Source organism: Alligator mississippiensis, chromosome 4 (assembly GCF_030867095.1).
Source record: "Alligator mississippiensis isolate rAllMis1 chromosome 4, rAllMis1, whole genome shotgun sequence".
Lineage (NCBI taxonomy): Eukaryota > Metazoa > Chordata > Crocodylia > Alligatoridae > Alligator > Alligator mississippiensis.
In genome coordinates this window covers 99,022,816-99,045,788 of record NC_081827.1, presented here as the reverse complement: position 1 = coordinate 99,045,788, position 22,973 = coordinate 99,022,816, and the positions used below count along the sequence as shown (strand labels likewise).

Genomic DNA, 22,973 nt, shown 5'->3' with positions numbered 1-22,973 from the left:
GTAAATAATTCTTATGGTTCCCACTTTGTAGATGGGAAGTTGTCAAGTGACTTGTTCAAAATTGCACAGTGAATCAGTAGCAGAACAAAATAGAGTCTAGTCCAGCTCCTGCCGGGCAGCTGGACTCCAGCAAAGAAAGATGGCAAGAAGAAGGGACAAGGGCCACTAATGAGTTGGTAACTGGGGAGTGCTCCATTAACATTCATTAATGGATCCAGGGAGTGGCTTTCAAGAAATAAGCCTTGCATAATGTCAGAGGAACACACGTCCATCTAAAGGGAAAGTTATGGGTACTCCTGAAGTATATGTTGACACCAGAGTGAGCCAGGCCATTTGGGCCATAAGGCATGTTACTGATTACTACCATGTACATACAGAAAATGCAACAAGAATGAAGATTCACCCAGCAAACAGCAGACACTGGTTATATACCAGTCACAATTTTAAGGTCTGTATAAAGCAAGGGGGATGAAAAGTATCCTGAGTTTTGTTACTAAAAGAGTTATGAAAGGGGAAAAAGGCATAGCATCCCAAGGAGAAAACATAGGGAGCCAAGAGGCTTGTCTGTCTAGCAAGTAACAGTATAACAAAAAGGAGGAACAATTTTGTGTGGCAGTGGAGGTGATTGATCACTGGAAGAAACTGCAATGGGAGGTGATGGATGTCTCAGCTCTGATGTTTTCATATCATGGATGAGTGTTTTTCTGGAAGACAGGCTCTAGTGAAACACATTGTGCTTTAGTTAAAACGAACTGATGTTAAATCAGTATCAACACTGGAGAAACAAAGCACAGAGGACTGGAAATGATTCCCTGCATCACTGAGATTATGTACATTTATGGGGGCTTTTGTTGCTTTAATGGCATTGCTGACTGGGCTGCATCCACAGCAGGGGTTTTGCCATAGCGGCAGTGATCTTCTCACATGCCTGAGTACAACTTACCACACAACTCCTATTAACCTCAGCAGGAACTTTACGTGTATATTGGAAAGCATAGTTTACCCCTACATCCCAGTCCTGCCATGTGATACAGACCAAAAGATCTCTATGGCGATATAGGATTTCATAGATTTCCAGGGAGCAAGCAACAATCTGTCCATGTTGTAGACTTGCAACCTTAGACATTGTCAGATTACCATCAATATGTAAAAAAAAAAAAGGATGGTTGCAGTGCAGCTGTTTTTTAAAAAAGAGATCTGCCATGGTTTTCTTTTTTAATATAAGCCCCATTGAAAAGGGCAGCCCCACAAGCACATTTGTAACTCCAGAGAAATGTTATTTAAAAATAAGATTGTTGATAAAGTGCTGCCTTGTTTCTATGAGATCCAGTTTTTTTTCCAGTTGTGTGTACGTGCACATGCTCACACAAATTTAGGCCTCAAACCTGTCCATGTGTATACATACACAAAACTTTATGCATATGAGCAGTCTAAATGGCATCACTGGATCTCAGCTTGTACATCAACCAATACACATGTATACTGCCTTCAGACCTGGGACCTCTAGCTACAGACCTACAGAATTTGTGACACTATCTGTTACCATTTGGATTACTGAAATTTCTTGTACTCCAGATGAAAGAGAATGGCCTAAACTCTTCACATATTTGAGAGGAGTTGCAGTCAGACACCATCCAGGAGATTTACAGAGAAAGAGTTGGAATCATCCGGCCAATATTCCACAGAGATCCCTCAAAGAAATGAGGTTAATTATTATTCTTAAAACAGAATTTCACGTCTCTGAACCTAAGACTTTTCCTACAAAATGTTATTAAAGAAATACTAAATGACTCCCAATGGGCCAAAGCTGCTGGAAAGGTTCCACTTTGACCAGCAATGCGCTGTTCCAGGTGAGAAACATTTCTAGTTGGATCCTGCTTATGTTCCCCAATTTACATGGGGAAATACGCCACGCCCTGAACCTTCCAGTGCTGTAGCATCCCTTATGCCAGCCGTCATGCACATCAGGGCACACCAGTCACAATGCTGGAGAGTTCTTTGGCTAGCTTTTAATATAAGGGGTGGAATTATTTAGCCTTTCCCCATTTGTGGCAGTGATGGGAGCAGGGGACACTGAAACTATTGTCCCTGAAATAGGCTAGACTAGCCTACGATGCCACAAAAATATTCTCGAGAGAGATGAGAATCAGTGATCTGCTTTTAATTATATTATGTTATATCATTTTACAAACGCTTGGAACGTCTCAATGTAAATTCACTCGTTGGAGTCCTTTGATAGAACCAGCCCTGCCTGTGGGTCAGCTCAAATTCTCAAGAATAAGAGAATCCCGAGTAACTTCACTGAATTCAGCATCTACCGTCCAGGTTCCAAGCTGCGTCTCTCAGCAAGCGCAACCCAGGAGGAGAGGGAACGGGTTGAATGCAGGTGGCTTTGTGCCACCTCTGTGAATCCTGAATTCTGAACTGGTTCAATGGCTATCAGTCCTTGGTGTAAATCAGAACTACACCAAGGGCTGTTCCCATTTTTGGCAGATAGTCACCTATGGGCTGTTCTACAGCCCCGGTAGCGTAGAGATGCAGCCGGGCACCCAGGGTACAGAGGCAGCAGTGACTTGCAGTTGCCATTGAGATCACAACTGTGACTGCAGGAGCTGCTGCTTTTTTTTGCCCTTCTCCAAGTCAGCACCTGAGGCTATTGACCTGTTCACCCCGCCCTAGTTATGCCACTGTCACCCCTTTCCATTACTGGACTTAGGGCTGAGTCCACCACATACTGGTGACTGCAAAGAATGGCAGTGTGGAACCACAAAGGCCCAGGGAATCACAAGCAGTGAGGATATGGGTGCTCCTGTGCCATAAAGGGGCTATGAACATGTTTGAGGCCTGGCGTCTTGAGTTTAGATAGAAGAGGCCCTCCCTTTTAGATCTGACTGAGGAGAGCCTTGGTGCGCCGGGCCCACTGTGCACCCCACCCCGCGGCCCTTCCTGCCTCACTTGGAGGGGTGGTAGCAAGGTGCCCCCTTCTGCATAGGCAAAGGCCTGGGTAGTACCAGCAGTTTCCCTCCCTCCCTCCCCGCCCACCACAGAGGCAGACACCATCCTCATGAAGAGGTCCCCCACGCTCCTTGCAGCGGGGGCTGTATCTGCTCCAAGGGGCAGCACCCATAGGCCAAGGCCCGTCATGGAGGGGCATGGGGCAGCTCCCACCCCTCCTGGCTCCTGTCACAGGCTCTTTGCAGGCTCAGGCATCTGCCTCAAGCCAGCCTACAAGCTTCCCCCTCCCCCTGGAGCCTGGGGGCAGGTGGGATGGGTGCGCACGTGCCAGTCGTGGGGGGCTGGGGCAAGTGGGGGCCGGGCACACGCCCTCGTGTCCCTTCTGTGAGAGCAGCGGAGCAGGGGCAAGTGTGTGGGGAGGCACGGGGTGTTAGGGCAGCATATGCTCACACTGTGGCTGCCCTCCTGGGCAACAAGCTCCACCCAGCAGGGGGCGCCCCTGCCCCGCCGCACCGCAGGACGAGCACACACCCTACCGCCGCACCCACGACCCGCGCAGGCCCCACCCGTTAAGGGCGGGGCGGGCGCCCTACGCGCCACGCCCCGCCCCTCTCCTCCCCCTGCAGCCGCTAGGGGAAGCTGCGCGCGGTGGGCAGGGCACGGCCGGCAGCGGCTGCTCTTGGCGCCGCCCGGGCGAGGCTGCAGCGCGGCTCCCGCTCCAAGATGGCGGCGCAGAGGAGGAGCCTGCTGCACAGTGTGAGCGCCGGGGCGGGAACTCTACCCCGCCCCACGTCTTCCCTGTCCCCCCATCGCGGCGGGCGGGGGCCCCTTCCTCACCCACCGGCGGTCTGCAGCCGGGCCGGGCCGGGGCAGAGGGGGGCGCAGCGCACGGGCTTGGGGGTGGGGCTGTACGTGACGTGAGGTTACGCCAGGCGCGCTGCCAGTTCGAGGGGGTGGAGCCCGGCGTTCTTTTGTGGGCGGGGCATGGCCCGCGGTGTTCTTGTGTGGCCCCGCCCCCTGGCTAGGGGCGGGGCTGCCCCCAGGTTGGCCTGGAGTCCTGGCGGGGAGGCGGATCATGGGGGCAATGCCATGAGGGCAGGTGTCTGCCCTAGGGTGTGGCTTGTGCCCCTGTGGCAGGGAGGGCTGCAAGGTCACTGGCAGGGTGGCTGCAGTGCCTGGGACCTTGATGGCATGGGCAGGCAGTGGCAGGTCCCAAGCATCCCCCAGCCCTAGTTCCCCATTATCTGGTTCCCCCATGGAGCCAGGGGGGAGATTTTTTCCCCCCGGGGTTTCAGGGTTTTTTCACCTTTCTCAAAGGTGTGGGGCATTGGCAGCAGCCACAGCTGGGGATGGCGACTAGGCTGTGCCAGGACTACTGCTGGCGCTTGAACGCAGAGGTTCCTGGCTAGAGGATCTTGTCCCTCTGCTCAGGGTCAGACCGATCGCCATATCTGGGGTTGGGAAGGCATTTTCCTCCATGGTCAGATTGGTAGGAACTCTGCGGGTTTTTGTCTCCCTTTGTAGCAGGAGGCATGGCTCTCTTCCTGGGATCTCTCGAGCATATATTAACAATCTTTTCAGCAGCAGGATGCTGGCTGCCATGGTGCCCCTGCTTTCCCTGTGGCAGGTCAGAGTGCTGTGTCTGGTGTTATTGCAGGGTTGACTAGCTTTGCTTTAGACAGTGGATTTGCCTGGGATGGTTTGGAGAGGAATTAGATCGTTCAGGCAAGGAGTTGGACTAATTGACCTCTGAAGCATCCTCCATACTTCCCTCTGATTCCCCATTCCCTTCCCTGGCTCTGTTCCCAGGAGCAGCAGACAAGCTGGACAGATGACCTGCCCCTCTGCCAGCTCTCTGGAGTGGGCTCTGCTCCCAACCGGTCCTATGGCGCAGATGGCAAGAGCACTGAGGGGCACCCCTGGGAAGACAACTGGCTGAAGTTCCGGTGAGTCGCCAGCACCCCAGGCCAGTGGTGGCGCTTGGCTGGTTTCCACAGAGGGGTGGGGTGGGGAGGGGGCAGGGTCTCTGTACTCCACATGCACCTTTAACCCCCGTGCCTCGATCTTCTCTGACAGGGGTGAGAACAGCTGTTACCTCTATGGGGTCTTCAATGGCTACGATGGCAACCGAGTCACCAACTTTGTGGGCCAGAGGCTCTCTGCAGAACTGCTGCTGGGCCAGCTCCACACGGATCACAGTGACGCTGATGTGTACCGAGTCCTGCTGCAGGTAATGGGGTTGTGGCTGCAGAGACTGTGCCTCCCCCTGCATTAACACTCTCTCTTTGCCACAAGGAGAAGAATGCCCTGATCCTTAGCAGGATGAGGAGAAGGTTGGGGAGGCCTGCCAGGAGCTGAGAGTGTGCCTACCTTGAGGACAAGGAGCAGTAGCATTTCATTCTTCTCCTGTTTAGCCCCATCTGCCCTTCTAGCTCCAGTAATGCAGCGTTGACAGCACTGCAGAAAGTTGGATTCTTTCTTTCTTGGATGCAGGGACATGTTAATTGAAGAAGGGGTTTACATTGAGATGATGATGAGGGAACATGGGGAAATGGACTTATTAACTCACTTCCTGGAGTAACGGTAGCTGCCTTTTGAGGTGTGACAGATGTGTCTCGTTTCCTCTGAATAGAATTTGTATATCTTTTTCTTCACTTCCTGTCCTTCACAGTTGCACAGGGTTGTATTTCAGCTACTCTTATCTAGTTGCACTAGGGCGATTGCATTTCCAGGGGAGGTGGGCTGATCCCCAAGGAGATAAATCTAAACACTTTTATAGTTTGCTGAGTAATGTGATCTCTTTTTTCAGGATGAAGGGGAAACAGATGTTGTGTTGCTGTGTTTGCAAGGCAGCTGCTGTTATCCAGTCTTGTGTTACTTTCTTGTATCCGTTCTCAGGCTTTTGATGTGGTAGAAAGAAGTTTCCTGGAGTCCATTGATGATGCTTTGGCAGAGAAGGCCAGCTTGCAGTCCCAGCTGCCAGAGGTAATGTGATAGTACTGAGAAAATGTGTCCCCAAGCCCCCAAAATTCAGTTAGAAAAAAGTCAGAGGTCTTCCTGAGGCTAATGGCCCATACAGCTAGCATGGTTAAAGCATATTGATTTCTGTTGCCAGGGCATAGTGTGGCCTAGCAGCCTCTCCAGTCATCTGCACCCCAAACACTCAGATACCTGTACTTGGCTAGGGTGAATCAAGCTGGCCCTCAGCACAAATCTGTAGCCAGGTTCAAACTTTCGGCTCTGGAGCCAGAGCAAGATACCTCCATTGCTGTGCCACTTTGTTTCCCTTCCCCAGTTCCCTTAACATTGCTGATTAAGATGTGGAGCCTCTTGTCTCTAGGTCAGTAGCCTTGGTTTGCCCCCAGGGAAGCTGTGACAGAGGTGTCACCTACCATAGTGATCCTTTGGTGGCTTGTGTGAAGTGGGCAGGTCTTAATCTCAAACTTTCTACTTTGTATAACCTACCATCACCATTGGCACTCCTTGTACCTGTTTGCAGCAGTCTTAGTAGTGAGAGCAAAGAGCTGGATGGGTTATGGAGACTGAACTCACTGCAGTTGATGCCCCTTCAGGATGAGGCAGGGATCAGGATATGGCCATTTGATTGGCTTCTGTACCATCACTGTTCCTATTCTGCAGAGAATTAGAATGTTTGTCTCCCAAGATCAGTGAAATCTGGCCAGTACTTGTCAGTGCTTTAAGCCTTAGCTTTGCACCAGATGCAGTGGCAAAGACCTTCCCTGCCCTGAAGAGCTTGGTATCCAGCTGTGATTTCTGTGGCAATGGATTGTGTGTTTAAGTTTCCCTGTAATCCTGGGTTCTAGGGGGTGCCCCAGCACCAGCTACCTTCTCAGTACCAGAAGATTGTGGAAAGGCTTAAGGCCGTAGAGCGGGAAATCTCTGGAGGAGCCATGGCTATTGTGGCAGTCATTCTCAACAACAAGCTCTACATCGCCAATGTAGGTGTGTGCCTCTTTCTCAGCTTTTCATCTTGGCATATCTGAGGGCAGTTACAGCCATAGGGCAGCCGGTTAAAACTTGACCGTAGTGGGAAATTGAATTGGCTTATGCAGGTTGGAAAACGCACTTATCATTCCTTGTGGGGGCCACTAGCATCAAAGTGGTACTGAAGCTGGTTGCTGGGTCTGCACTTCTAGGGGCTGGGTAATACGATGAGTGTAACCTTGACCACGATTGGAACAGAGCTGTGTATGGGACAGTGGGTTCCAGGAAGAAGAAGGGAGCTTCCTTTCTTTTCAGGCACTGCATCAAAGGTTGATGTTGGTGGCTCCATACCCCATTGATGGAATGTTTATAGGGTATTCCAATGACTGTACATCTGCTCTGTCACCCCTTTCCTCATTCCTTCCCTTTTTTTCTCCTGTTCATAATCCCCATGGATATTCTTCCTCTGTTCTCTCTTAGCATTCCACCCCTTCTTTCATAAAGTAGCCACCTGCTGCCTTACGCACTGCTCCTACCACAGGTACAAATCGCGCACTCCTGTGCAAGTCTACTGTGGATGGGCTGCAGGTGACGCAGCTAAACGTGGACCACACCACGGAGAATGAGGATGAACTGTTTCGCTTCTCTCAGTTGGGTAAGTGCTGTGTTCTGGGAAAAGGGAAGCCAAACTCAGGCCCAGGGCAAGGCAGCTTTCTATGCAACGCTGTTGGTGAGGAAAGAGTGGTCTGGTTCTTAGCAGAACTGGTATCTGTCTCACACTGCTGCCTTTTCAGTTGGTGCTTCAGTGGCTCCTTTGCTGCCAGCCTTAGAGAAGAGAGGCCAAGAAGGAAATATGACCTGGTGGCTGAATTCCTGTCTCTTTGCAAAGGAGTCCCTGCAGGCCAAGTTTGAAGTACATTAGTGAGAAACAATACTGAGGTGGAGTTTTCACAGCTTCCTGCCTGTGCTCAGCCTTTCCTGAGGACAAAGAGGTTTTTGTCCTTGGGGCTCCCAGTCCAGCATTTTCTGCTGTTGTCACCAGATGCTTCAGTAAATCAGCTAAGAGCTGCATGAGGGTTCTGGATGGTGAAGGACCTTCTGAGAATGGTGGTAGCCTGAAACTTGTGCCCTACTCAGTCACTTAAAGCCCATCTTTTGACCCCATGCCATGGAGCTAGTGTTGTTTCCGATACACACCTAATGCATTAGCCAGCCACTGTATCTGACCTTGTGCTCTTTGCAATACCACCTACCTCTGGGATCAAGGAGAAAGTTGCCAGAGTCATGGCTAAATCCTGATCGCAGGAGCAAAGTCTACTCTGCAGGGGTTTAGAATTTTCACCCTCTCACTAAATTGGCAGCACTTTTTGGCTATTCAGCACAGGGTAAAACATGTACCATTGATCCCGAACAGTTACCTCTGTCTCTCCCTCCCAGAGGCTAGCAGGGAGAGAAGCAGGGGGCAGTCATTATAACCTCTCCATGATTCTGTTCCTTCATTCCAGCACAGAAAATCAGTTTTCCTGCTAAAGGGCCCTGCTACGTGTTCAAATTCAAGCTGGATAGAAACCAGCTGTTAAGTTATTACACATTTTCAAGCACTAACTTTATAGCTGGTTGGCTCTTTATAGCTGGATGACATTTTCATGGTGTGAGAATTGCTGTATACATATGGCCAGTCTAAACTTGTTGCGTGATTAACTAGTTCATTGTGTGATAAGTACTTTGCACATGTGGCTGGTCTTATTTAGGACATGTGGGCAGTCTAAATTTATAGCACAATTCGCCAATGAATTGTGTAATATGCATAACGTGTGGCAGGGACCTAAAACATGCACCCCAATTTTGGAGGGCTGATTTTTTGGGGGGTAAAAGGCTACATATGGTATGGTAGTAAATACAGTAGGGGTCTTCCTGACTTTCTCACTTGATTCAGCTGTGTTCTTACTCTGCTTTTTGGTTTAATTGACAACTTCTATATCCCAGAAGTCTTTATGTAGCACATGATTGGCTGGTGTCTCTGGTTAGAGTCTTCTGGCTTGGGTGATAATGGCAAATGACAAACACAACGGAGACAGCAACTCAACCACACCAAGTGGATGAGTCAGCCTCCATCTGCAGCAGCTGTCAGACTCATGCCTTGCTGTTGTTGGGAAGAGGTGTTGGCCATCCACACAGTGAATTTGGTTTGTCATGTAGGGAACCTGAGCTGGAGCCATGTGCTAATGGAGGTCACCCTCTGGAACTGATTTTCTTAGAGTTGTAATTTCTGCCTGTTGTCCAGGTGTAGTTGGGGATGGGAGCAGGGTGGGGCTGCCTGTGCACACCAGCATGGTGTCCTGTCTGGTCCAGATTCCTGTCTGACCAGTAGTCACCACCAGATGGTTCAGTTGAAGGTACAAGAACCCCCTGGTGCGGTCACTAAACCTACTCTGATTTCTTGCTGTATCTTCCTGCTCCTGCTGTGGGCATTTTCTCTCTTCTTCCTCAGGATACTGGCACAGGAAATCTTACAAGTGCATCAGGGAGTCAGTAAGCTCTCTCTTTATCCGGTAGGTTTGGATGCAGGGAAGATAAAGCAAGTGGGAACTATCTGTGGGCAGGAGAGCACCCGGCGAATTGGGGATTACAAGGTCAAATATGGCTACACTGATATCGAACTCCTCAGGTTAGAGACATTTAGCTGTTCTTTCTCTTGAAGGCTTCTCACTCTGACCCGCCCATGCTCCTTTTAAGTACTAAACCAACTTTCTCCCTACAGTGCTGCTAAATCTAAGCCTATCATAGCAGAGCCCGAAATCCATGGAGGGCACTCCCTGGATGGGGTGACTGGTTTCCTGGTGCTCATGTCAGAAGGACTCTACAAAGCTCTGGAGGCAGCTCATGGGCCTGGGCAGGCCAATCAGGTTAGAGTTCCCAGAGGCATTTCCCTAAGAGTGTTGCTAAATTGTCCCATTTATGTCAGCCGCACTCTCGCAAGGTTTGTTGCACATGCATCCTGTTAACACCAGCTTGGTTGAAAGGCCCCATTGCCTTATTCCCAGCATGCAGTGGGGTGTGTGCGCTGTCCTAGCAGACTAGTTTCTCCAGGACTAGTTTCATAGTAGCTAGAGTCAGGAGGGACCTGAACAGATCATCTAGCCTGACCCCCTGCCACAGGCAGGAATGAATGCTGGGTTCACAAGACCCCAGACAGGTGATCGTCCAACCTCCTCTTGAACTTGCCCAAGGTAGGGGCGAGGACCACTTCCCTGGGAAGTTGGTTCCAGATTTTGGCCACCCTAACTGTAAAATACTGCCTTCTGATCTCTAACCTAAACCTATTCTCCAGATTATGACCATTGTTCCTCGTCACCCCAGGTGGTGCTGGGGAGAAAAGGGCTCTTCCTATTTGCTGTTGATCTCCCCTGATGAGTTTGTAGGCAGCCACCAGGTCCCCCCTCAGCCTCCTCTTGCTGACGCTGAACAGGTTCAGGTCCCTCAGTCTCTCCTCATAGGGCCTGTCCTGCTGCCCTCTCACCAAGCAGGTGGCCCTCCTCTAAACCCTTTCCAGGCTGGCCACATCCCTTTTGAAGTGTGGCGCCTAGTACTGGACGCAGTACTCCAACTGCGGCCTGACCGAAGTCGCATAGAGGGGGAGTATCACCTCTCTGGACCGGCTTGAGATGCACCTTTGGATGCATGCCAAGGTATGGCTGGCCTTGCTGGCTGTGGTCTGGCATTGTCGGCTTATGTTCATCTTGGAGTCAGTAATGACTCCAAGATCCCTTTCCACCTCTGTGCTTTCAAGAAGGGAACTCCCCAGCCTGTCTGTATACTGTGGATTCCTTCTCCCAAGGTGCAGCACCCTGCATTTGTCTACGCTGAACCCCATTCTATTCTCATCTGCCCACTTCTGTAGTCTGTCTAAATCTATTTGCAGCCTCTCTCTCCCTTCAAGTGTGTCCACCTCGCCCCCCATCTTAGTGTCATCAGCAAACTTGGACAGCGTACTTTCCACTCCCTTGTCCAAGTCGCTGATGAGGATGTTAAACAGTGTGGGCCTGAGGACCGAGCCCTGGGGGACTTCTCTTTCTTCTCTTCCTGTTTCTGGAAGTGGAGCATCCCTTAGGGACTGGGAAATACTTGGTTCCAGAGTACAAAGATCAAACTGAGTTTAGACATTCAGGCCTTGCCAGCTGTCTGACTGGCCAGGTGCCATAAGAACTCTTGATATTAGTTGGCTGGGGAAGGGTTTCCTTAGCACCCTCTCCTAAAAGTCCTTCTTTTTTGTTCCTTGCATCCAGGAGATTGCAGCCATGATAGCCACCGAGTTTGCTAAGCAAACTTCGTTGGATGCTGTAGCTCAGGCTGTGGTGGACCGGGTGAAACGGATCCATTGCGACACCTTTGCCAGTGGTGGGGAGCGATCCAAGTTCTGTCCCCGGCATGAGGATATGACTCTGCTGGTGAGGAACTTTGGTCACCCGCTGGGTGAGATGAGCCAGCCCACACTGACGCCAACACAAGGTAGGGACCAGTAAAAAAAACTGAGACAAAGATGGTGGGTGGAGGATAAGACCTCTCCTTCCATCCTGATGTCAGGAGAAGAAACTTTCAGTGCAGAGACTGTTTTCTAAGGGAAATGTCTCCTTCCCAAAATAATTTAGCATGGTCTGGAAAGCATTAGATAAAGCACCCCTCTTTTACAGGCATGTGGGATATTAATGGGTCAAAACATTCCTGTACCACCTGAGGCTTTTCATGCCACTCGTCCACCCCTTGTTATTTTCTTCTTCTCAGGAGGCCGCATCTACCCTGTTTCTGTGCCATACTCCAGCGCCCAGAGCACGAGCAAGACCAGCGTGACACTGTCCCTTGTCATGCCTTCTCAAGGCCAGATGGTCAATGGTGCCCACAGTAGCTCCACTCTGGATGAAGCCACCCCAACTCTTACAAAGTAAATGCTGTTAAAAGCTGTATCATCTTTAAATACCAATTGTTGCTCCCAGCTCTCTGCCCTCCTGCAGTTTGGGTGCAGCCCAGGGAAGCAAGCTGTCTGTTACCTGCCGCACTATTCTTTTACCCAAAGGTGTGGCCTTTCTACCTGCAACATTGCATCCTATCCATGGTTGTCTGAGATGTGTCATTTGAAGAGAATTGTGCTGGATGTGGGAATGAACTGAGCAAACATTTCTGGAGCATGCTGTGGGAACATGCTTCAGAGAATCAGCAGGGGGCACTCAGGGATTAGACAGCACTTCCTTTTGCTAGCAATGATTTTGTAGGCTGAGGTGAATGCTGGCCTGCCTGTTCCAGCTGATTCATTTACTAAGGGGCTAGGGCTGTGCTGCCCTGCTGTTGTTAAAGGAGCTGGGGCTGGGTATATTTTCCTGGTGTGGAAAGGTTTTCAGATGATGCTAGGAGAGTGAAACAAGGGTTGGGTTTCAAGCACATTGGGAAGGAGTCTCTAACTTGCAGGCATATACTGTTAGCTTTGATTTCAGTTCAGCCTTTGTCATAGCAAGATTTGTATGTGTCCTGTCATGCCAAGCTACCAGCTTAGTTACCATGTCCCTATTGCTTCAAAAACAGTGGAGCTTGCCCACCCAAGTTTCTCAGGGCTACATTGCAAGTACTATGCACTTCATACTGCTGGACTTCTAGAGGGTCTAAAATATCTTGGGGCAAGGAGAGAGTTCTGCAGTTTCCCTGAGATTTTCCCTTATAATGCATCCCTCGGAGACACCATGCATGAGGCCAGCCCAGCCAAAGATAGCATAGTTGACTTTGGTGCCTGTGACACTTTGGAGCACTTTTGAATATGTCTGATAATGAGGAGGGGAGAATGAGGTACCTCAGCTACATGTGCCTGTTGACTAAAGTTTTAGTCAGTACAATTGCCTTCACACACACAGAGACCTGCCTCTGCACATAAGAGACTAAAGACTAAATTGATACAGTTAAGAGGCTGGCACCTCTTTTATTGGCCCAAGGCATCAACTAGTAACATGAACGTATTTGTGCTCTCTCTCAGTCAGAGCCCAACTGTGACTCTCCAGTCCACCAACACCCATACTCAGAGCAGCAGCTCAAGTTCAGATGGGGGCCTCTTCCGTTCCCGTCCCACCCATTCCCTCCAGCCTGATGAAGATGGACGTGTAGAGCCCTACGTGGACTTTGCAGAGTTCTACCGGCTTTGGAACATGGACCATGGTGAACAGGGAGCACTCACGGTGTCATAATGTGGGGAGAAGAAGGGAGAGGCATCCTGCAACCACAGTGAGCTCGACAGAGACAAACAGGCAAAGACTAAGGTGAGGATGAAATAGGTCCAGGTGGTAGCCGTGTTCTGCCGTGGATTCAGCCCTGGTTCAGGATGCAATGAGCCTGGGGGTGGGGTGCTGGTACAGCTGTCTCAACACACGTGTTGCCTATGTCCTTCATCTTCTCCTTATCCACCTCTTTCCCTGGGAAGTGTGGATCTGGGAAGGGGTCATGAATCCTAGCCCTCATCAAGAATATTATGGACATAAGTAGTGAGGGCTGTTAGGGAGAGGGCAAGAGCAGGTGTCTGTACAATATGCATATAAGCTCTTCTTATGGACTGAGGTGCGAAAAACTATGCTGTGATACCGGTGTTTAACCCTATAGAAGATACCTCTGTTTTGCAGAATAAATAACTTATAACTGCTGTCATTCTCACCTGCATGGCTCTGTTTTCTTTTTAAAGGAAATTTTAATGCTAGTGGAAAGAAGCTGCTGGTGGGACAGCCCTAGAGACTGCCACCTTCTTTTTCCACAGCACAGATAGAGCACAATCAGTAGCTTGTAAGCTTCTGCCTGTAAAAGTGGGTCTGACCTTTTTGGAAGAGGACCTTCCTTTTGTAAGAAAAGGGGATTTTTATTCACCTGTGGTTCTTCAACTTTCTGCAGTGAGGGCCTTGAATGGTGCTTGACTAGTACTGCTGACTGTGATATGGACACTTCCACTAGGAAGCTAGACTTGTAGTTTATTTTAAGTGGACCACAAACCAGTTATTGGAAGCAAATGACCTTTAGTCAGTTTTGATCTAAGATACACTGATAGCCTCAAAGTTTCTTTAACTTCCTCTTGCAGTCCCTGTCCCTCCTATCTTGCAGTTTATGACTTTGCTCAAATCTAAATCTAGATCCTGAGAGAAGGTCTAGTCCATAGGCTGCACAACATTCCCCACACACCCCTGCAGACTCATAAATCAGAGAACCACAGTCCTAGAAGGCAAATGGCACAATGAATTTGAATTAGTGTCTCCCAAACATTTTTTTATGGCTATGGTGAGTGGTCTACAGATCATTCCAGGTCCCTCCCCTTTTCAGCTCACTTTAATGATAAGGGCATAGGGTGATCTGTGAGAAGTCTGGAGGACTGGCATTATCAACCCAAAAATTTTGAGGCCCACTGACTAGTTAATGTTGCTGCTTTAATGAAGGGAGACATGACCTTTTCACTTCTTAGGAGACTTTTCTTTCATATGACCCCCAAAGCATACCATGTGCTTTTCAGAATTTTTTTCTTTTAAAGTTGTGCCCCAGAAATGTTGCAGTATATGTTTAGGCACGGTTTAGCAGAACAAGTTGTTGATGACAAACAGCAGGAGGGGGCTGCAGGTTAGGTAAATCCAAGTTGATAGCATAAGACTTTTTTGTGGCTTCCTAGTAAATTGCCATATGCTGACGGTTAAAGTGTGTATTACCCTATTGTTCCAGCTGTAATTAGAACCTGCATATATGATAAGTGGGACCCACATTTTCTGGTTCAGTTTTGAGGGGAATTTTTTTTTCCTTCAAATGTAAGCCAGTGATGACATGTGCAAAGTCCTTGAACTGTTGTTGCCCTTACAAAATCCCACAAGGGAATTGTATAACTAAGGAAAGGATCCAAAGTGTCAAGTGGACTCAAAATACTCAAATAAAAATAATGTTGCCCTAGCCTCACGTAAAATCCCATATCAGGATATATCAAGACAAATAGTATTAGGTAAATGAAAACTGTTTACAACATCAAACAAGGACAGGCCTTTATTAAGTGAGATTTGAATTGCCATTGTGCATTCAAACTTGGTTCACCTGTTGAGCCAAAATCATGGATCCAAACAGCTCTGGATTTAGTAATTCAAAATCCAGATTTTTCCCAACTAGGAAAGGAGACAATGGGTGTTTATTTTCAAACCATTAACTGCAGATGTCAGCTCAGATTTGACTTCTCTTAGGTGCTTGAGAAAAGTACATTCAGCTAATGTGCATTTTAGAAGAATGCAGCATATTGTCTTTTTTGTTTAACCTTGGACGTTTTTTAATTTAGGGCTAGAAATTTTCAGGATCATTGGTTTTTTCTAAGTAGTTAAATACCCAGTCCATTGTTTAATAAAGCAAAACCACACATACATTTAAAACCTATTTTCATTTTTTTTTTAAATAGTCTTCTGAAGTGTATTCAACTCTGCATGGCTTCCTGTCAGCTCCCCTTTGGGGATGTCTCTTGGTTCTGTGGCTCTAGTGGTGTCCTGCCCAGGGCTAGAAAGCCTCATATTAAACAAGTTCATCAGGCTTCTGATCCTCCCACTTATTGTTGAAAGTTTAATGCCTGCTTCCCGCCTTAGTGCAGGTCTCTGGTAACTGGAAGTTGGTGGCAGTCTGGGTCCCCCAGCCATTGTGGTACTTCCCCGCGTGAGCTGAGCCTGTCATCTGACTACCACTGTGATGACTGGAACATGGCCCTGCACATGGCCCTGCACATTGCCAGCCTGTGTGATGCTTAAGGGTGCTATGCCGGGTTTTATGCATCCCTATATTCATATGGGATGCAGGTAATATGTTGACCCCATGTATAAATCAACTGTGATTTTTTTTTTTCTTTTTGGGGAGGGGTACAACAGGGAGGAGGAAAACAGTTTGATTTATACTCAGAACAGTGTGGTAGTTGCAGAATGGAGCTAAGCAGAGGGAAAGGAGGTGCAGGCATGGGACCAGAGGCAGGATGTGGATAAGGGTAGAATGCACTCAGCTAAACCAGGCAGCAGAACATGAAGGGCAGCTGATCACCTTATTGGATGCAATTAATAGTTCCTGTTCAATAAGATCTGCTGGTGCTGGGAAACATGGAAGGATCTTTTCCTGGTTGCTGGGGTCTGCTGCGGCCACCTACCATCCTTCTAGGGCAGCTCCAGGTGGCTGCCTGGGTCTGTTTCCTTAGCTCAGTGTTCTCTGGTGGCTCAGTGGGAAATTAGAAACAGCAACAGAAGGAGAAGGAAGATGACATGGAAGATGTGGGTACCCAGAAACACAGATAAGAAGTGTGCCCTGCCTGCTCATTTCATCCCCACAGGTACCACGTATCAGACATGAGGCAATGTAGCCACCTTTAGAGCACCCTTGGGTGGGCACCAGTAGGTGCATGCAGGGCCATTCATATGCATCTGCATGGCCTCATTTCTGGGACTTGGTGTGTAGAGCAGGAATGGGCTGGGTGTGCTTCCCCATGGTGTGCCTGTGCCAAGCCTGACAGGAGATGATGGAAACAAACCCTAAAGCCCTGGAGAGCTTGAATATTGGAGCTTAATCTGCACTACCAGACAGTAGGCATGGATCTACTTTTGGTTCAAAGCCAGCTAGAGTGGTCAGGGCTAGGGCTTAGCAGGGTATGTTGCGGGCAGGACTGATGTGCAGAGGCAGGTCTCTGTGTGTGTGTGAGGGCAATTGTATGAGCGCAGAAATGGAAGAGGGGGTGTGTGGGTAGAGGAAGGATGAAACAGCAGTGAACGCTGCAGGGCAAGACCAGAGCATACCAATAAGTGCGTGGGCAAGACCAAAGTAGCAAGGATTGCTGCATGTGCTCTGAGAAGTGCCAGAGAAACATATGAATGCGTATGGGTCGTTGCCCATATGAGCTAATTGCAGGTACTGTTGGTTTGGCCTTACTTCTCTTGGATTAGTGCTGACTGTGTGTGATTGCTTAATCCCTTGATAAAGTATTGTAGAAAAGTTCAGTTCTTTGCCATCTTGGATTCTTGGGAAGACTGGGGGTGCTGGGTGTGTTTGAGCGTGCTGGGACAGGCACCCTTTGTTAAACTTTACAGACCTGACAAGGAAGCAGCTCACAGAGGGTTTCTTTTTAAAAGAAACAGAACAGTGTGATGACCGGAAAGATTTGGCCTTTTGCCTAGACTAGGCCAGGGTTGGAAGTCCCCTCCACACTGCAGTATACGTTTTCCTCTATGCTGCCCTTTGTTCACTATCTATCTCTTCAGGAAGTGGGGAATTCAGGTTCTGTGAGGCATTCAGTCCCTAGTGGTCCACTTTCTTGTTTGATGTGAAAGTCCTCACTTAAATTTCTGCAGGCTGTTGAGCAGCTCTGAGATGGGAATGGCCAGTTCCTCCTTAACATAGACTGAATTGTTGCCATTACATTCATTAATACCATACGTTGGTGAGGGTCTCTTGTCCTGCCCTCCCATGTGTCTTTATGACTGTGCAAACAGGTCTTCCTTGCTTACTCCCCACTGCCTTGGCTATGCCATTAGCTAAGTCGTACTGAGATCAGTTCCAATAAGAAATGGCCCAGAGAACTAATCCAGAGAAATGTTTCTAAGAATTTCCAAATATACTTGCATAAAGCCGAGCAACATGAACAAACTCATTTTTTGACATCATTACAAGGAGGAAAGTGGCCAGAAGGATCTGGATTATAGTAATGTATCTATTGGTATATGGTAGTGTCAGAAAAGAAGAAAAATAGGCCTCCAGAAAATACCGTAGCAGGGTTTACAAATCTAACTGATGGCAAGTCTCCAATAGGAGATGTGTAAATGGGGGAGTGGTAGAAAGCAGGCTATTATAGACTACCAATTAATATCTTCATGAGTGAACAACAAAAAGATACAGAGTAAGTCATAATTCTCCCTCAAAAATAAAGCTCAACACAGCTAGCAAATAGAAGAGGACAGAACCAAACCCAAACGTAATCTGGAAAAATTAGAAAAGTCTGTTCAATAAAATGAATTTCAACACCATTGAAACCTGTAAAGTCCCAGGCAGGAGCAGAGAAAGCAAACAGGGCAGCGGCACAGCAGGAGCTTTCTTGAAAAGACCTTGTAAATTTTAAATTTTGAATATGCAGTGCAGTTCAAGAAGAAATAGATGGTTCGTCTTTGTGAGCGATCCCATGTAAATCAGGTAGGTAAGAATGAACAGTGCTGTGCCAAGGCTTGGAACTGCAAGTTCTCTTTTGGTCTCAAGGGCAACCAAGTTGTGTAAGAGTCAGTGGGAGAGAAGGCTTGAAGCAGACATGGTCTAACGCTGCTGGGGAGAGTAATGTAACTGTAGCCCGACAAGCTTAAAGGCAACAGTATAAAGTGAGAGAGTGGAGTGTTTTCACTCCTGTGTGTAGATAGAATGATGAAAAACAATCCAAGCAAAAGCACTATTTAGAGTCTTGGGGAGAGCTGAGGATGACTCAAAGATTTTGGATGCACTTTATGCCTCTTCAGAACTTAGCTTCAGATGGCCTGTATGAGCCTGTCTCTGCCAAACTTGCACAGGGAGATTTCTTCTCTATAGCACCTAGCTGCAAGCCAGGCTGTGTGCAAAGGCTCACAGCCCTTGCTTAATTCCTGAGCCACCCATTACCGTCATTACTGCAAAATGAAGACTTGAACTCGCACCACAAAAGGGCAAAGGCAGAGAGGTTTCTTTTGGATCTGCCAATAAGCCATAACTGTTAACCGTGTGGTTTTATCTGGTCTCCTGGCACAAGGCCTGCCTTGTACTCAAGTAAGAGACCTCTGAGGAAGGACCTGAGCTGAACAAGAAGTGGTGTTAGTGGCAGGCTCTGAGCATGATATGAGAGGTCTCTCTTTTGCTGCCTCTCAGCCAGCTGCACCTCTTGGGAAAGGGCACCAGTGTGAGCCAGAGGCCACTGAGTAGTTCTAGCAAGGAAGGAAGCCAAAGCAAACATGCAGAAAGATGTGAGCTGTTTTGGTTTTTTTTGAGCGCTCATGCCTTGCACTGCCTAAAACCCCAAACCAATACATAAACAAACACAGGAGCAATGCCCGAGCTTTTCAAGATGAGTCTTATTATGTGGAAACAGTAGATCTTATCCTCAACTGATCTATTGTGCACGTAGCTCAGGGTGCTGTTTAGCTCCCAGCAAGCTAAATCTATGGGAACTATTTACTGCTCCTTCTTGGGATGAAGCAATACCTCCTGCTTGGACCTCTCAGAAAGACAGCTGGCCAGAACTGCCCCTGGGACTGCTTCCTGCTGCCAGTTTGTCCTTTTTTTCTCCCCAGGCACTAAGTTTCAAACAGCAAAAGGGAGAGCAAGCACATGAGAGCAAGCTTTGGATAAAAGAGAGGAACAGAAACAAAAAGCATAGATCAAGCTGGTATGTTCCATGTCTTGCAGTTTTGAGCATTTTAATGTCTTAGGGAGGGGGTAGGGGAGGGGGAGAGAATTTTTTAAAACCTGGCTTAGAAATAGGTAATGGATGCCAGTGACATCTTCACATTTGAGTAGCTGCTAAGGATAATGGATGTGGCTAGGAAAGCACTCTATGGTCTCTCCCAGGCCAAGTGTGAATGGGTTTTGTCTACTGCCTTTTCCCGTCTGCCCTCCATACTTATTGTGGTGCCATTACTGCAGTACATCATCATGTTTATTGTCTGTATCCTTACCTCACCACTGTGAGAGAGATGAAGTTGCTGTTACCCCTATTTGGCATAAAGGGGCTCAAAGCAAGGACAGAATGGCTTGCCCAGTGTCACACAGGTTCAGACTGTATCAGAGAAAGGAATTGAATTAGTGACACCCAAGTCATGAGTTCTACATGCTGATGGTCATGCTTAACCCATTTGTGCTGCTCCTTCCCTTTCCTTTTCCCAGGAGAAGGTGCTTTAAGTGGGGAAAGAAGGCCTTATTAAGAAAGGCAAGTTTTGCTGTCATAACTTGCAGGGTCATGTTTCATCTGATCCTCTTGAGTAACAATGGCTGGGATCCTGCAGCTGAGAAAGCTGTGGCCCTGCTATCCTGGGAGGTTCCTTCTGGGCATACTTAGTTGGAACACGTTTGAGAGCAATCACTGTTTTGATGTGTTATGAGTGAGATCCCAGACAGGTGTGGACCTGTGGGGGCTGTTCTGTCTGGTAGACTTCTCACTCTTCTGAGAGGTAAACCTTATGTCCTGTCATTTGTGCTAGTTAAATTTCACTTGGTACTTTGTAGGTACAATAGGACTGGAAGGGCCTCTCTGAGCCATAGGGCTTCTACACATATGCACAGAGCCTGCACATCGGAGAAGACTCAATCAAGTCTGCCAGAGCACAAAACACGTTCCGGCAGCCTTTCGTGTCGTGTGTATCAGTGTTGCCACATGTCTCCATGCTGAAAAAATGGTGGCGGGGCGCTTTGAAATAAAACAGGTTCGATGAGGTTTAGTTCAAAGCTGCCATTTTTTAGCATGGGGATACGTGGCGATGCTGATACACAGGACATGCGGGCGCTTTTAATTAGCGTGGGTCACTAATTAAAGCATCCAGCACCACATCCCATGACTCATGGAAAAATGCCCGTGGAGCTTAGTCCCCTGTGTTTTCAGTTAGCCATTTGCCCAGAAGATCCAAAAGATCATCCACTCAAACCCTTAAAGCACACCACAGCCACAAGGCACATTATGGAAAACCCCCTACACTATGTCACAGGTAAAAGGCAGGGGAAATGAGGGCATCATCAATGTCCTGCCAGAGCAGTGCCAGGAAATTTGTTAGGATATGCTCCAATCCTCCTAGGAAGGGGACTGTGCCCCACATTACAGAGGAAGGCATAGACCTTCACCTGGAAGGGAAAACTCCTTTGTGAGACCAAATCTGGCCAGTGGTATGATCTTGAGCATATGAGCACGATCTGTTAGCCAGCCAGGATCTGCCAACCTCAGAGGTTTTTAAGTATTCTTAGAAGCACCAGCACACTCGCACACATCCTTACCTCAAATTCTGACCAGTGTCTAATGCTTTTGCGGAAAATGAGAAAAAAGCCTCAGAAGCCAAAAAATATATTTGGAGAGATTGGGAGTGGGGGAAGGGGAATTATTTCTAGCCCTTATGGGCAACTAGTAGAAGCCGTGAAATGTGGGATACCCATTTTCTCTGTTAATGGGGCAGTAAAGTAACTAAGATCAAATGAGCTTTAATGACAGAAAGAAATTGGTGGATTTTGATGGGACTCAAGACCAAGGTTTAGATCTTGGTTCTGCCCCAGATTTCATGGGCCACAGACAAGTTACTTACTGCTGTAAGTCAGCTGCATCTGCAACTCTGACTGGAGACAACTGGAAACTGTTCTTACTTCTGACATGCTGGCATCTCCCTTCATGCCTAGGGTTTTTGCAAGTCTGGAATTTCTAACTGGATAAGTTTCTTTAATGTGCAAACTGCCCAGTGTCCTTGAGAGAGACTCTTGCTCTGTAGTCTTATTTAAATAGACTATTTCCCTTCCCTGCCTCCCCCCCCACCCATCTCTGTCAGCGTGGGGCAGGCAGTCTCTGTAGATGAAGGAGCATGTCTCTATCTCTCTCCCTACTCTCCAGCACCAAGTAGCAGCACAGCGTTTTGGGGGGTGTTTAAAAAAAGAGGCGGGATCAAGGCACTGTTACAAAGCTGGTGTGACTGCCTTTTGTCCTGATGGCAACCACAGAGGAGATGGCCACTTTGCAGCCCTCTATGCAAAGGAGATGCTTGCCCAAAGAAGGAAAGTGGGCAGCAATAAGCCTTCACATCAGTTCTGTACAGCCCCATAGCCTAGTGCGCTACGGTGAGTTGATACAAACAAGGCCACGTGGAAAAGCAGAACTGCGCTGTAAGGATGTCCTCAAAAGACAGAAGAAGAAGAATGACGTTGCAACCAAGACCTGGGAAACTGCCACTCGAGAGTGAAGCCAGCGGAGAGTGCAACTGCATCAAAAGAGTGAAAACTGTGGATCAGGAGAGGACGTGTATTGCAAAGCATATAGTATGCACGGAGGAGGCTATCAGCAAGCATAAATCCTCACAGGCAGGAGAAGTTGTGACGGCCCCTTCCTCAACTGTCTTGCTAGATTTGTTCCTCTGTTGTTAGTCTTGCTCACAACAGACCCATCAGTCGTACTAAAAGGGGCGCCTACGGCATCCTAAACCATCAGTAGTATTAATGTTAGTTGTAAATATGCCAATATAAAAGGAAGAGTTATTATAAATTCTATAGTGCTTTTTGCAGGAGTTGGAGTACTAGGCCAAGTATTCTGGCTAAAATTCAACATAAGTATTTACATTCTGGCAGCTTAAATCCCCCTCTGGAGTTTGAAATGAATATCATGTTTGTCTTCACTTCGCGTCTTGAACCATTGTATATTGTGGCTGTAGGTTCCTAAAGAGCCACCACATTCCATCTCATAAGTGGCCATATTTCTGGTGCTCATAAATTGATCTTCATGTGTATAGTAATTGTAAATTATTTGGGGTCTTTGCATGAGACATACCAGATTTCTGTATATTATTAATATTTATTGTAATAAGCTGGGAACATCACTGAAAACGAGGATTAGGACAGCCAAGTTTGGGCTGGTGAATAGTTGGACAGAACTGGAGAATAGATGCCCTAAAGCCAGGGCAGGCAAAATACAGCCTGCAGGCCACATTTGACCTGCAAGGCAATTCCAGCCGGCCGGCAGTGCCCCTCTATAAGCTGAAGGAATGATCACAGGCCCCAGCCCTCGCTGCCTCTCTGCAGGCTGGCACCATCATGCAGGAGATGTGGCTTTGGTTGCTAAGCAACCAGCCCCAACCCCAGCCTGGCTTGACCCACCCCAGCCATCGCCCCAGGCTAGGAGGTACTAGACACAAGAAGCCTCTGTCTGGCAAAGGCTTTTGCTGGCGACCCTGTGCCTATTTCCTCCCTCCCCACAAGAGCGGAAATTCAGGTACAGCCCCACTGGGCCAGGGCCAGGGACTCCCATTGGTAGAAAGGAGGCTAGGAGTGCGGGGAGCTGCATGTTGTGGGGCTGGACCTGCAACCTGTTACCA

At 48.2% G+C, this 22,973-nt stretch overlaps 1 protein-coding gene across 2 annotated transcripts; it reads left to right on the top strand.

Annotated features, from left to right (window-relative positions):
* Positions 1-3,595: 3,595 nt before the first annotated feature.
* On the top strand, positions 3,596-13,573 carry TAB1 (TGF-beta activated kinase 1 (MAP3K7) binding protein 1). 2 transcript variants are annotated; one of them, XM_006262365.4, is made up of 11 exons: positions 3,596-3,711; positions 4,765-4,901; positions 5,032-5,185; positions 5,854-5,940; positions 6,780-6,918; positions 7,442-7,555; positions 9,457-9,568; positions 9,662-9,806; positions 11,187-11,409; positions 11,683-11,839; positions 12,917-13,573. In XM_006262365.4, the coding sequence occupies exons 1-11, from the start codon at positions 3,679-3,681 to the stop codon at positions 13,122-13,124; spliced, it is 1,509 nt and encodes a 502-aa protein (XP_006262427.1). In that variant the 5' UTR covers positions 3,596-3,678; the 3' UTR covers positions 13,125-13,573. The 2 variants fall into 2 exon arrangements, with proteins under 2 accessions (XP_006262427.1, XP_059582370.1); XM_059726387.1 differs by lacking the exon at positions 3,596-3,711 and adding an exon at positions 4,074-4,582.
* The last annotated feature ends 9,400 nt before the right edge of the window (positions 13,574-22,973 follow it).